The sequence below is a fragment of the Pelophylax lessonae genome (genome assembly GCF_965119305.1).
Source record: "Pelophylax lessonae genome assembly, chromosome: 5".
Classification (NCBI taxonomy): Eukaryota; Metazoa; Chordata; class Amphibia; order Anura; family Ranidae; genus Pelophylax; species Pelophylax lessonae.
Window position 1 is genome coordinate 498,619,861 of NC_138772.1, and position 15,517 is coordinate 498,635,377.

General features: G+C 41.1%; 1 protein-coding gene across 1 annotated transcript in view; it reads left to right on the forward strand.

Moving 5' to 3' along the window:
• Window positions 1-15,517, forward strand: part of LOC309556568 (fibrocystin-L-like) — a gene marked incomplete at both ends in the record, with an annotated part of 70,785 nt that overhangs the window by 24,315 nt on the left and 30,953 nt on the right. The window contains one exon of the mRNA XM_082259012.1: window positions 15,017-15,097. Coding sequence (XP_082115138.1) covers window positions 15,017-15,097 — 81 coding nt within the window. The remainder of the gene's footprint in view (window positions 1-15,016; window positions 15,098-15,517) is intronic.

Here is a 15,517-nt window from a genome sequence, read left to right on the forward strand (position 1 = left end):
GCTTTTCTCTGGGATATGCCTGGGCCCATAACCTGTTAGAAATTCTGTATATAATCCAGAAGTAATGCCATGACGTCGCACTGGTCCTCCAAAATCATAGAGTTGATCACAGACGATCTGGTCTCTGTTCACCTCTATGGCCAGCCTAGCGAACCATTGGATCGTTTTCCTGCTCGCAGGAAAAAGTTTAAGTCCAACAAACACCGGCAAGCAGTGGGCCAACCCCTCCCACTGCTTTTGAAAGGGATTCAGTGGCTAATTAGCCACTCAGACTGCTTTAATGAGAAAGAGAATAACCTGCTGAAAGAAAAAATGCAGGGCTTATGGCTGATAGCTTTGTATATATATACTGTAAGTATAGTGGTCAGCAAGTGGTTATAGGATTGCGTATGTGGGATTGTATGGTTGTGTTTTCTTTATTGTTTTTTAATGGTTGAGCCAGATGTGCTTGCGTTTTTTTACAACCTGACTAACTATGTAACTAAAGTGGAACTAAAGTTGCACTGTTGTACACTGTGAGCAGGCAGGCTTCTTTATTGCAGAAGAGACATATAATGTCTCTCTGCAATAAAATAACGTACCTGCCTGCTTGCAGTGTCCCCCCCCCCCTCACATGTAAAATGAGCTGCACATGCCCAGCATAGTTACCGTGGCCAGCCTGATCCCTGTGTGCTGGAATGACAGTGGAGTGATATCATCCAATAAAGTTGGCCCAAAACCAGCACACTGGAGAAGGTGCCGGTACCAGCAAGGGAAGGGACCGCTGGAAGAAAGGTGAGTATAAAGGGTGCCTTTAGTTCTACTTTAAGTAGTGCATTATACACAGTATGTTGTTTTTCCTTTGAAAGCTAAATGAGTACTTTATGCAGAAATGGACAATACTTTTTATTATAGAAATGTTTTGTATTGGTTTCTCTGTCAGTTCGTGGCTTGTTTTTGTCCATCATAGTCAACACTTTATGAAATTTTATCTCACTTTGCTCCAGTTCAGCACTAATACTTGGGCTTTTTGTGTTGAGGTATGTTGTGGCGTGATGGGCTAGGCAACCCATACAAAATGAATGATCTGCAATGCAACTCATTAACTATTGCAAATTTAGAGCAGGTTGCAGTTCCAACTCAGGTGCATTGTGAAAGTGCCATTGAAATTAATTGGCACTGCAGCAGACAAATGCATGGATTGTGTGTTATCCGGATAGCAGTAATGTGTGTGTTTTACCATGCATTACTGCCACACACATGTGAACCAGCTCTACAGGTGCAGTACATATGCCTGGGTCCTTCTGAGCAGTTATGTATTTAAAGGGATTGTAAAGTTTCTAATTTTTTCAATAAAAATACAAACATGGCATACTTACCTGCTCTGTGCAAGGGTTTTGCACAGAGCAGCCCTGTTGTTCCTCCTTCTCCTCCTCCTCCACCCACACGGAGTGCTTTCCTTTGGGGCACCCGTGGGGGCTCTTCCAGGTCCAGCTGCTGCGTCCATTGACACAGACAGTAGGACTCTGCCCCACCCCCCGCTCCGGTGTCAGTGGATTTGATTGACAGCAGTGGGAGCCAATAGTTCCCACTGCCATAAATCTTTCCAATGAGGACAAAGACATCGGCTGGAGCCGCTGGGCTCATGCACATCGCTGGAATGGTTGGGCTCAGGTAAGAAAAAAGGGGGGTGGGGGGCTCTGGGGGCAGATGCAGCACAGAAGGTTTTTCGCCTTGCAAAGAATGCATTAAGGTGAAAAACCATGAGACTTTACAATCCTTTTAAAAGAGATTGTTACTTTGCCCATTCATGAAAATGTCAAGTTCTCTTGAAAAAAAACAATCCTTTGCCTGCTGATACTCAGTTTTTGGAATGCAATTGCAGAGTTCCTCTGGATACACCTGAGAGCCCTGAATCATTATGCACCAAGAAAAAAAAACTTCTATACCAAGCAATTCTGCAAGGCTAGTAAATATTGTATTACAATATGAAGCTTAAATGTCATCAAATGTCATGTAAATTTATCAGGAAGCTTTCATGTGATGCATTCCAGTATATAAGGAAACATATTCTAAAACGTTAATTGTAAGTTTGAGATAGAAAAATGAGCAGTTAGATGTCATCAGTAACACAATGACAAATTCCTCAATGTGAAGTGGTCACTGTGTGTGTTAGTTGCCATGGGGAGCAGCAGTATATATATACAGACAGATAAGTGGTAGAGCAAAGCAGCGTGTCAACAACTCAACAAATCCGACACTTCCATCACTTTAAAAAGCTGATTCCCATCAGGTCTACCCTGTCAGGTAAGAGGATTCCACATACAACAAAGACACAGCAAACATATAAGTATTAATTATTTAAGTATTTATTACCTTCCCAACTAAGTGATGTTTTCCTTAAATAAGATAGATAGATAGATAGATAGATAGATAGATAGATAGATAGATAGATAGATAGATAGATAGATAGATAGATAGATAGATAGATAGATAGATAGATAGATAGATAGATAGATAGATAGAGAGAGAGACAGACAGACAGACAGACAGACAGACAGACAGACAGACAGACAGACAGACAGACAGACAGACAGACAGACAGACAGACAGACAGATAGATAGATAGATAGATAGATAGATAGATAGATAGATAGATAGATAGATAGATAGACTTGCAGTCGCTGCTCTAATTCATCCCAAAGGTGTTCTATCGGGTTGAGGTCAGGACTTTGTAGGCCAGTCAAGTTCCTCCACCTCAAACTGACTCATCCATGTCTTTATGGACCTTGTGCACTGGTGCGCAATCATGTTGGAACAGGAAGGGGCCATCCCCAAACTGTTCCAACAAAGTTGGGAGCATTAACTTGTCCAAAATGTCTTGGTATGCTAATGCCTTAGGAGTTCCCTTCACTGGAATTATGGGGCCAAGCCCAACCCCTGAAAAACAACCACACACCATAATCCCCCCTCCACCAAATTATTTGGATCAGTGCACGAAGCAAGGTCCATAAAGACATGCATGAGCGAGTTTGGGGTGGAGGAACTTGATTGGCCTCAACCCGATAGAACACCTTAGGGATGAATTGGAGCAGAGACTGCAAGCCAGGCCTTCTTGTCCTACATCGGTGCCTGATCTCACAAATGTGTTTCTGGAAGAATGGTTAAACATTCCCATAGACACACTCCTAAACCTTGTGTACAGCCTTCCCAGAAGAGTTGAAGCTGTTATAGCTGCAAAGGGTGGGCCAACTCAATAATGAAGCCTACAAAATAAGACTGGGATGCCATTAAAGTACATGTGCATGTAAAGGCAGGTGTCTCAATACTTTTGACAATATGGTGTGTGTGTGTGTGTATATATATATATATATTTATATATACAATATATATACTGTGTGTACAAATGTACAGTATAATATATATATATTTGTTATGACAAGTACATGGTGGCCCATCAATAGTTATTTTATTCATTTAATACAGTGGTGGTCTCTTGATAGGATTGCCTCAAGTACACCCACCAACATCACCAAAAGGTTGCGCATAAAAGTCAGTGAATCTATATTATCAGAGACAGCAGACACAGAACAGGATATAGCCAAACAGTATGAGCATGATACAAGAGATGATGCTATAGGAGTTGTTGGAGATTGGGGACATGATCCAGAGACAGACATAGACTGGAACCACATTATTTGAGACTGTTAGAAATCACTGCTATAACAAGGCAAACGCAGATTAGCGTCTCCGAGGGCCACACAAAAGGTGCCAAAGGACTGCATGCTGCCCCCGGGGCTACTGGTTGGGCACCAGGGCTCTATTCTATTTATTTCCTGAACACTATTTTTTAGTAGTATCAGTATTATAAAATTGCACCACAAACAAATGCATTGATTTATCATTATTTTTGATATTTGTCCTCCTAAAGTATATATATATATATATATAATTTTTCTTTTGCTGGCATATTGTAGCTTATATTATTTATCAATTTATTGAGATATACTAATATATATATATATATATATATATATATATATATATATATATATATATATATATATATATATATATATTATATAATATTGCAATAAATATATTATATAATATATAACATACATTTTCACAGAATTATTTGCATACTAAAACAGCATGCAGCTTCTGGAGTGCTACAAGGTACAGCACATGTGCATGCTGTATGAAGAATTCATGACAATAGAGTTAGTCATTTTTAAACTGGTGTCATTTGTTTTTTGTTTGTTTTTTTGTTTTTTAATAAAATGTATACTGTATGTCTTAGATCAAGCTCTTCTACATCAACAATGATTGATGACTATGTTGCTTCTTTAAAAAAATGTAATAATTGCTTTTTCTGTTTACACTTAAACTGGCCGTAGATGGATAGAATCTTGAACATATTTTCTTAGGAAAAGTCTTAGTGCCGGTTCACATATATGCGATGCGGTAACCCTGTAAATCCACTGCGGGTTCCCGCATCACATTCAAATCTCAGGCAGTTCACACTGCCATATGCGAATCATTGGGGGTGTCAATACACAGTTAAGGACACCCCCAGATCAGTTCGCACATCGCAGTGCAAACTGTCAGTTCAGACATGAATCAGATTGCATAAGTGTGAACATCCATGCGATCCGATTCTGCTGCGGACCCAAAAAAGGGTCCTGTGCGAGTTGTGTCCGAATCCGATGCAAATTCAGCCATAAAATCTGTATGGCTGAATTCACATCGCACAGACATTTATATTAAAAAAGAATAGCGCGCAAATGCAAAAGAAATTACTACCAAATCTGAAGAGAGTCCATAAATAAAAATGGGGGTTTGGTCCCACCATATGGCCATATCGTGCTCAAGCCCACTACTGCGTCAAAGTACCCCATTATCAGTGGGTCCTACACTATCCAAGAAAAAGAGATGAATCCAGCCCTTCTAACCCTTGGAGACAACACTCCTTGCTGGGAAAAATGTGCAAATGCACTACAGGGGACTCCTCCTATATCCATTTGATGGTGGACACTGATTGAGTACAGGTGTATGTGGGGGGTGGGGAGGGCTGCACAACCACGATAGTCTGGTCAGACCGAATACATAATAAACAGGCAAAAAATTTGGGGGAGCGTACCCATGTATTTCCAAAGCTGCTGCAGCTATGAACCAAAAGACATGTATATTAAAAAAGAATAGCGCGCAAATGCAAAAGAAATTACTACCAAATCTGAAGAGAGTCCATAAATAAAAATGGGGGTGCATGTGATTTGCAGAGCAGTGCGCTCCGAATCAAATGTGATGTTGTCTGTCATCGCAGTGATGTGAACCGGGGCTTAGTCTAATTCCTAAGAAAATTCTCAGAACATTCGTTACTAGTTCAAAAGTCACAGACAGGTCATTGGATCAAAATGACAGGTGGGCAGTTGGCATTTCTGTTAGCTCAGGTGTCCTTTAATACAGTAACTGAAATCTAAAACAATGTGCATGAAAAAAATTAAATGTCACATAAACACTGTGATAAAGTGTGTGAAAGAACCCCTGTGCTATCAACAAAGTAGAGTAAAATAGAAGTGAAATAAAAAATTAACTGAAGATCAGGGATAGCTGCAGCTCCTATTTCAGCCTTTCCAACAAAACTAAGTAAAAGACAAAGTAAAAGAGTAATGAAGCTGCGCTTATCCGTAATAAGATACAGAAATCAATGGTATGTGCAAAATACGTAAGTATAGTGTGACTTCAGTGCTGTAAACAAAATGACAATATAAAGTGCTAATAGTGCAACAGAGGTGCAGATAAATGCTGTGGCTCCAGTGCCAATCAAATAAATGGCAGTTAAGTGACACCAATAAATAACAGTGAATATATCATGAAACACTTGTAGTGTTCATACCTAATTTACTCTACTTACAGTAGAGTAAGTTTACAGAAAGCTTTTATTTCTGTATGGCCCTATAGTTGTCTTAGCACAATATTGTGACAACATCCTTATTATGACTGAAGGCAAAACTTTTTTTTTGTTTTGGATAGGTAGGGTAAAGAGGGATTAGAACACTTTTTTATTGTTTTCTGTGTCCCGGTTACGGAGATTAAGGCCCCGTTCACACTGGGGCGACGCTACTCATAGGTCGCGGCGCACTGCTCGCCCCGCGACCTCGGAGCGGCCGGCACGGACTTCATAACATTGAAGTCAATGCAGGTCACTCCAGGTCGCCCCAAAGAAGCTCCGGACCCTTTTTCTAAGTCGGAGCGACTTGTGTCGCTCCTATTAGAATGGGTCCGCAGCTTCTCTATGGAAGGCCTGACAGGTCGCCCCTGTGTGAACGGGGGCTTACTCTCTTTATTTGTCCAAGTGACTGCTAGCACCAAAAGGGAAAGTAAAAGAAAATCCCAAATTTTCACCAGAACAGGAAAAGAGGGGAAATCTAAAAGTGCATTTGTTCTGTAAATCTTTATTCATAAGGTAACGTTTTTAGTGAAGTAATAAAATAAAATATTTGAAAACATCAGTTTATTAACTTTTAAACACTTTAAGACCGGAAGGATTTGCCCCCTAATGACCAGGCCACTTTTTTCAACTTGGCACTGCGTGACTTTAACTGACAATTACGCGGCCGTGCGACGCTGTACCCAAACTAAATTTACGTCCTTTTTTTTCCACCAATAGAGCTTTCTTTTGGTGGTATTTGATCACCTGTGCAATTTTTATACACAAAAAAAGAGCGACAATTCTGAAAAAAAATCTACATTTTTTTACATTCTACTATATAACATTCCCCCCAAAAAATTTAAACATCACATTTTTTTTTAACATTTTAGGCTAATTTGTTTTCTGCTACATATTTTTGGTAAAAAAATCGCAATAAGCGTATTTTGATTGGTTTGCGCAAAAGTTATTGCGTCTACTAACTACGGGAAAGATTTATGTCATTTTTATTGTTTTTTTTACTAGTAATGGAGGTGATCTGCGATTTTTTGTGGGACTGCGACATTGTGGCAGACACATCAGACCCCTGACTGACATTTTTGACACTTTTGGGGGGACCAGTGATCAGTGCTAAAAATATGCATTGTTACTGTTATAATGACACTGGCAGGGAAGGGGTTAACATTGTGGGTGATCAAGGGGTTAAATGTAAGCCTAGGGGAGTGATTCCAACTGTGTGGGGGGGGGGGGGGACGTGGCTTGTGGAATGACCATAGAGACCTGTGATCCTATAGAGAAGGATCACAGGGGCTCTATGATCTTTCCAGCAACAACAGCTGACCGTTCTCGTTCTTCTCTCTCAGCGGGGAACGATCGCGGGTGTCAGTCGGTAATTGGAGCCGCTTGCCCGCTGCATTGGCTTCTGCGCTGACGAGCGGGGGTAGGAGCGTGCCTCCGGCGGCGCACGCTCGCCCCCTAGCCTCCTGCTCCTAACCGACATACAGTTGTTTAAAAAGCAAAAATGAGGTGTAGGAGATATTAAGGTGTCTCCTAAAATCAACATTTGAATATCATTCAGGATATCTGGTAGATCTAAAAGACATTAAAAATCAAAAGAAGCATATAAGGATGTTCCATCCTTTAACCACTTTACCACCGGAGGATTTTGCTGTCTTCCGTCCAGGCCACTTTTTGCGATTCGGCGCTGTGCGACTTCAACTGACAATTGCGCGGTCATGCGACGCCGTACCCAAACGAAATTTACGTCCTTTTTTTCCCACAAACAGAGCTTTCTTTTGGTGGTATTTGATCACCTGTGCGATTTTTACTTTTTGCGCTATAAACAAAAAAAGAGCGTTTACTTTGAAAAAATAACAATATTTTTAACATTTTTTTATATGAAATTCCCCCCAAAAAAGATGTAAAAACCAATTTTTTTAAAAATGTTTGGCCAATTTGTTTTCTGCTACCTATGTTTGGTAAAAAAAATCGCAATAAGCGTATTTTGATTGGTTTGCGCAAAAGTTATTGCGTTTACTAACAAAGGGAAAGATTTCTGTCATTTTTGGTGTTTTTTTTTTTAACGCGTAATGGCGGCGATCTGCGATTTTTTTTGCGGGACTGTGACATTGCGGCGGACAGATCGGACCCTTGACTGACATTTTTGACACTTTTGGGGGTACCAGTGACATTACTGCAGTAATCAGTGCTATATATATGTACTGTTACTGTAAAAATGACACTGGCAGGGAAGGGGTTAATTTTATTGGAGAGGGAGGGGTTAATGTATGCCTGGTGCTTACTGACGTGTAGGGGGGGAGGTGACTGAGTGAGTCATGGACAGATCGGATGTCCAGCTATGCTGAACAGTCCGATCTGTCACTCCCTGTCACTATGGAGATCCGCCCGCTGTGTTTACACACAGCGGGCGGATCTCCAGACTCGATCCCCGACGATCGGGTAAGAGCAGCGGCGATCGCCGCTGCTCCTCCCCTAGCCAGACTCCCGCTGTGAATGAAAACAGCGGGAGCGAGCCTCCGGCGGCGTGCAAGCGCCGCCCAGAAGGGGGAGTGTCTGACGACGTAGTACTACGTCGTCAGACGATAACGAGCCACTTTGCCGCAGTAATATTACTGTGAGCGGTCTTAAAGTGGTTAAACAGGCAGATTATGGATGATGAACTCAGTAATTATCTCTGCTGTACTCAGATGGGATATCTGTAAATGATATCCTGGTGCAGATGCTGGAGGAAAGGGCAGGGTACTATAATGTAACAGGGTTTGCAATGATACATGCAAATACATACCCAGGTCCCAGAATGAGCAGGGTGCCGGCTCCTGTAGTTGGTCTCCGCTCACCATTAAGAGATGTAAAAGGATGAAACCCGTACTCCAATATTAGTTTATTCTGGAATTTATTAAATTTTTAACAAGAAAACTGCACATATGGTATCTCATTCTTTACCCAAAAATCTCACTTCATTAACGCTTTTCACTAGCACCAGTTTGCTCACAAGCCTTTTACAATATCTGATGAGAATGTGTAATATATATGTATATGTAAATCACTGCATACATAGATGGCACTATATAAGTACCTGTAAAAAAATAAACAAATAAATAAAAGTTTGCAATATGCACACAGGATTAGTTGTGTTCTCAGTACAGAAGAGAATGGAGTATACATTTCTGTACATAGACTATGGCTGTATGAGTTAAAACTTGTGTTATAAAGTTGACATTTTGCTCATATCTCATAGCATTTTGTTTTCTCTTCTAGCCCGCAGCTGCTGGTGGTGGACACTGAGTGGCAGTACCATGCATCTGGCTATAATATCTCTTCTTCTACTCACTATTCACTATACACGTAAGTTTGTAAAATTATTATTTTTGTGGCATTCCGTAATTAATTTTAAAAAGGTACTGTTATATTATTAAATTATACATCCTAATAAGAAAATGAAACAAATATAATCTATTAGTAATCATTTTGTAATAGTTATTCATTTTTAAGTTTTTGAAAAACTGCTCCATTTTTATTATTTTTAATATTATTGTTAGTATTACTAATAACAATACTACTACTATTAAACATATTGTTAAAAAAGAATAGCGCACACATGCAAAAGAAATGACCATCAAATATGGAGACAATCCATAAATAAAAATGGGGGTTTAGTCCCACCATATGGCCATATCGTGCTCAAGCCCACCACTGAGTCAAAGTACCCCATTATCAGTGGGTCCTACACTATCCATAAAAAAGGGGTGAATCCAGCCTTTCTAACCCTTGGAGATAATACTCCTTGCTGGGAGAGATGTGCTAATGCACTACAAAGGACTCCTCCTATATCTACTTGATAGTGGACACTGATAGAGTACAGGTGTGTGTGGGGGGTGGGGTGCTCAACCCCAGAAACAAACATATTGTTATCATTATTACTACAACTTCTACTTCTATTAAAATCTTTGTATTATTAATTGAATAATAACAATCATTGCTGCCATAGCGAGTGATTAGGAGTAATATCAGGCTCGGTTCATACTGCTGCATGAAGCCACTCACAGCAGGGGTCCAGTGCGTCCCTGTTCACCATTTCAGGTCTGATTTTAGTCCACATTTTTGGCTGAATTCGGACCTGAAATGGACCAGAAGATGCAAAGGACTAAGAACAAAGAGAAGGCGCCTCTAAGAGCAGAAAGACAATCATTTATTTGACATACAAAGATAAGGAACTTACAAGATGATCATATAAAAAGGGCACATGGCAGCATCATTGTTGGTCCGTTCCTGACCCTGTGGCTCCGTTTCCCTCAGCCGTCCAGCATCGGGTTGGGTGGAAGTGTGGGGTCCATACAGGACACGTGCTTCTGTCCAAGACCGCGGTGGAACGCATGCCTCACTCGTGGACCGCACAGAACATAGTGACCGCCCCCTGATGTCACTACGTTCCGTGTGGTCCATGAGTGAGGCATGCGTTCCATCGTGGCCTCGGATGGAAGCACCTGTCCTGTATGGACCCCACACTTTCACCCACCCCGCTACTGGACAGCTGAGGGAAGTGGAGCCACAGGGTCAGGAATGGACCCCCAGTAATGCTGCCACGTGCCCTTTTTATATAATCATCTTTTAGGTTCCTTCTTCATGTGTCAAATAAATGATTGTCTATGCTGCACTTAGAGGCACCTTCTCTTTTTTATTATGCCTATCAGTTGGAGTTGCTTCTACTCTCTAGAAGAGCTGCCCTGGCGTCAATATAGCCCTTTATATATATCCAAGGAGGCCATCATTCGTCCATCACAGAGGTCTGATCTCCCTAACATAAGCGTCCTATGTTCCTATATTCAGACGCACAGGACTCCTGTGCAATTCGTACCAGAGCCTCTCCGGAGATATGTGAACTGGCTCTATTGAGAGCTGGTCACAATTTTCTAACATGCAAATTCGATGTGGGGAAATCCACATTCAATTCGCAATAGTGTGAACCCAGCAATACTTTCTGCACCGGACCAGTGAACACAGAGCTAAAGATCAATCAAGGTTTGGTCACACTGGTTACATTATTTTTACATTTTGCAACAATAGCAAAATGCAGAAACCATTGCATTTAAATTGAACACTTTTGAAATTCCACACTGAACTGCAGCAGCTGTAAAACAATCTAATCTGCTGTATTTTGGGAACAATACCCTGTAGAGACCATTCAAGTTGATTGAGTAAGATGCTTTCAAATTAAAGTATAGTGCATTTGACTGTACAGTAATCCCCCGCTCCATCGCGGTTCAGTTTTTGCGGTCCCGGTAATTCGCGTTTTTTTTTTGTAATGTTATTTTACTATATAAATCATTAAAAATGAAATATTTTTGTGTTTTTCATAGCTCTTGCTATGTCTCTTAGTATCTTTTATGTGTTTAAATGAGTTTCTATTGTTTTAAAAGTGTGTTTAAGGCTCGGTTCACACTGATGCGATGCGGGAAGGCTGCGAACTCGCAGCCTGTTCCCGCATCGCACACGCACCCCCGGCAGTTCACACTGCCATATGCGATCCGCTGGGGGTGTCAATGTAATCTTAACGACACCCCCAGTTTGATTGCATATCGCAGTGCGATCGTGCAGTTCGCACAGGATCGGATCGCACAAGTGTGAACTGCTGTGCGATCCGATCCTGATGCGGCAGCAAAAATGCCTCCTGTGCGTGTTTGCTGCGGGTGCGATGCGAATTTAGCCATACAAACTGTATGGCTAAACTCGCACCGCACAGCTGATCGCATGTCATGTCGGAGCAGTGCGCTCCGACATGACATGCGAACCCCGCACACGCAGTAGTGTGAACCGGGGCTAAAGACCTTAAAATGCTTTTACACGTACAGTGACAGTAAAAAAATCATGCCTACAATGCATTTTAATAGGGTTTTTCTATTTAGCGGAATTTCACTTTTCGCGGCTGGGTCCGGAACGTAACTCCCGCAATGGAGGGGGGTTTACTGTACATGGGTACACCCATTAGCTCACAGCACATTGCTGCATGTGTAAATGAACCCTGAGTTGATATATTTCCTTGATGTCAGCACCAATCTGTTGTATTAACATACAACTTTTTTTTTTTTTTCCATAAACATTTTTTTTGAAAATAAAAGGAGGTACAGCAGATACCATATTGAGAATAAACATTTTACACAGAGTAATAGGACAAAAAATGGCATGAAAAAGACAAGAATTCTCACATAATGTAACAAAGTGAATTATACTTCAATGGACGCTGTCGAAGATCTAATCAGGAAAAAGTATTTTTTATTTAGTTAACTAGTCATAATCATAGATTGATTTGATTGTTCAGAAACAAGCTTCCCATCATTATATCATGATCCTCTGATACGCACTTTGACTATTCAACGCATGGCAGGTTATTTGCTCTCCCTAAATATGGCCATACATGGATCGAAATTCAGCAAGTTCAGCTAATCCCTGCTGTCATAATACAATGACACAGCAAGGAGGATTCCCCCATCCACATGCAATATGTGGATGGGGAATTTTTTTTTGTTCAAACCGCTGGTTGAAAGAAAAAAAAAAACAAAACCATGTATGCCCAGCTAAACACAACTGAAAGAAAGTAAAAAAGAGTAGCTAATGCAGACTTTCATAAATAGTAGTAAATGAGTTATAAATAAGTGAATTTAAACATGCATGGAATAAAGCTATATTCAGAAAAATATGTTATGTATGTATGTAATATTTCTTGCTATCAGTCCCATTGACAGTAGTGACCAGGATACATAGGGTTGATTTACTAAAATCAAATAAGCTGTTCACTTTGCAAAGAGATTTTTCTTTAGTTTAGTGGATGAGATGAAACTCGGCTAACTTCCATCATCCAATTATGTGCAAGCAAATCTATCGTATTTTTTTCCCTGCACATGATTGAGTATTCTTTGCAAAGCCCTCAAAATCAGCTATCAAAATTTCCACTCGCCTGCTCGCATTTAGAGCTGCATCAGAAGGGGGTGGGGGGTGGCTTGTGTCAATTCTTCTCCCAGCGATCGGCCAGGAAACTTTGGGGAAGGAACAGGAGAGCTGGCTGGATCACACAGAGCGGGAATCTCCTGCTGTGACACAGCTTGGATCTGAAACGCCGGCCAGTGTCAAACAAAGTCCTGCCTCCTGGACTGGCTCCTATCATAGACAGGTCCAATGCTGGGAAATTGAAGGATTGTGGTATCTATCATAGGAGCCAGTCCAGGAGGCAGGACTTTGTTTGACACTGGCTGGCGTTTCAGATCCAAGCTGTGTCATCCAAGCTGGGGAAGATCCCCACTCTGTGTGATCCAGCCGGCTCTCCTCCCGATTCCTCCTTGTGATCCCTATGCAGTGATAGGCTACATTGTTGAGCACTGATAGGCTGCATTGATGGGCACTGATAGGCTGCATTGATGGGCACTGATAGGCTACATTGGTGGGCACTGATAGGCTGCATTGTTGGGAATTGATAGACTGCATTAATGGGCACTGATAGTCAGCATTGATGGGCAATGATAGGCTACATTGGTGGGCACTGATAGGCTGCATTGATGGACATTGAGAGGCACTGATGAGGCTGCACTGATGGGTTCTGATGAGGCTGCATTGATAAGCACTGATGAGGCTGCACTGATGGGCATGGATAGGCTGCATTGATAGGCACTGACAAGGCTGCAATGATGGGCACTGATAGGCTGCAATGATGGGCACTGATAAGGTTGCACTGATGGGAACTGTTGGGGTGGCACTGATGGGCACTGATAAGCTGCAATGATGAGGCTGCACCGATGGGCACTGATATGCTGCACTGATGGGCACTGATAAACTGCATTTATGAGCACTGATAGGTTGTATTGATGGGTACTTATGAGCCTGCACCGATGGGCACTGATAAAGTTGTTGTTGTTAATATATATTTTCGGAACTTAATTCTGCATTAAACATTTAACAGTGTCTTTTCATGGGCGTTTTTAGGGGCGTAATTAGGGGCGGACAGGGTAGGGGTTGGGTGGGGAAACTGGTGAACAGTAACTCTTAAGGCCTAGCTAGTAGCTCAGGACTTGAAATTTTGAGCCCTGCACTAAACTATGCGAAAATTCCCTTGCAAAATGAACTGCCTACTTACTTTAGGTAAATCAACCCCATAGTGGGGGTAATCTCCCCAACAGAGACACAGACAGACAACAGTAAAAGTATGAAAGAGTTTGTTATCCTTACTTAATCCAAAACTAATAAAATTGACTTTAGATTTGCCTTAATTTACTTTCTGTTGCTCTAATCCCTGCTGCAGGCACCTAAGAAATGTCCTTCTTCTAAGCATAATAGAGCATTCCCAGTGCCCTCTGACAATACAATGCGTCATCTGTGGACAGCCATTGTTATGTCTTAGGCCAGTCACATGGAGGGCAGAGGGATGTCTATAGCTGTGTTCAGGTACCAACCATTAGTGAGGCTTTACCAGGAATCAGTGTGCTTAAAAAAAGTGGGGAGAGTAAGCTGAGGCACAGTATAGGGGTGTACTATATGCTGAGGAAGTTGTTTGGGGTTTTTGTTTTGAACACAGATTTTCTTTAAGTGAAAAAAATATATATTATTTACACCATTTAAGACACCATTATTTATATATGAAACAATAGCTGGAAGACCCTTACTTGGCTCTTCAGGAGATTATTTTGCTCCCTTCTTCCTATGTTAGTTCTGATTATTGCATGCTAATCCACCAGGAGAGGACATGTGGAAGATGTCCACATTGCAAGTATCCCATCATACCTCTACTTCCTATCCCACAAATACCCTGCCATGAAGAAGGAAATGAAGGGGAAAGAATTAAATGACAATTGCAGTTATTACATAAAAGACAATAAAATAATAATTGTATCCTACAGCAATAAATAAATCCTAGGTTCTACTTTTTCTAGTGAATTGCAGATTTACAACTAAATGCACAATGTGTTAAAATAACCCAACAGGTAAAAATAACATGAACGGCCTCTCATTGTGTTTGTTCTCCCGCATGATGCCCTGTGTGAGAAGTCTGGACATGCAGGATCTATGCAACTTTGACATGTTTACATTCCTCCTTTACAGATGGAAAACTGATGGTCTCTGAAATCATGCCAAAGTATGGCAGTCTGAATGGAGCAACAAGACTTACCATAAAGGGGCAAGGTGGGTATGGGGGAAAATGATTTGGCCCAGGGTAATAACTTGCTATAGCCAGATGTGGTCTTTGCTTAACAGGTTGCAGTACTGAATAAGGACCACTTTTCCCAATGTAAAAGGGGTCCTCAGCTGACCCCTTTCCAGTCCTCATGTGTGCCCTTTATGCATAAAATGTACAGACTCTTTCTCTATTTCTATTCAAATTAGTAATTGTTAATTGTTTACTGTCATAAGAAACAACGGTTGTGGAAACTACTTTTGACCTAAATTGTTGTTTTCAATGACTGCAGGTAGGGTCTTTTTATCTTGTTTAACAAAAATATCAAAAGTGTTTGGTCATCCAATCAGAAACCCCTCCAGCTTTAAAGTGATTGCAAAATCTTGTTTTTTTAAAAATAACAAACATGTTATTATTACTAGGGAAAG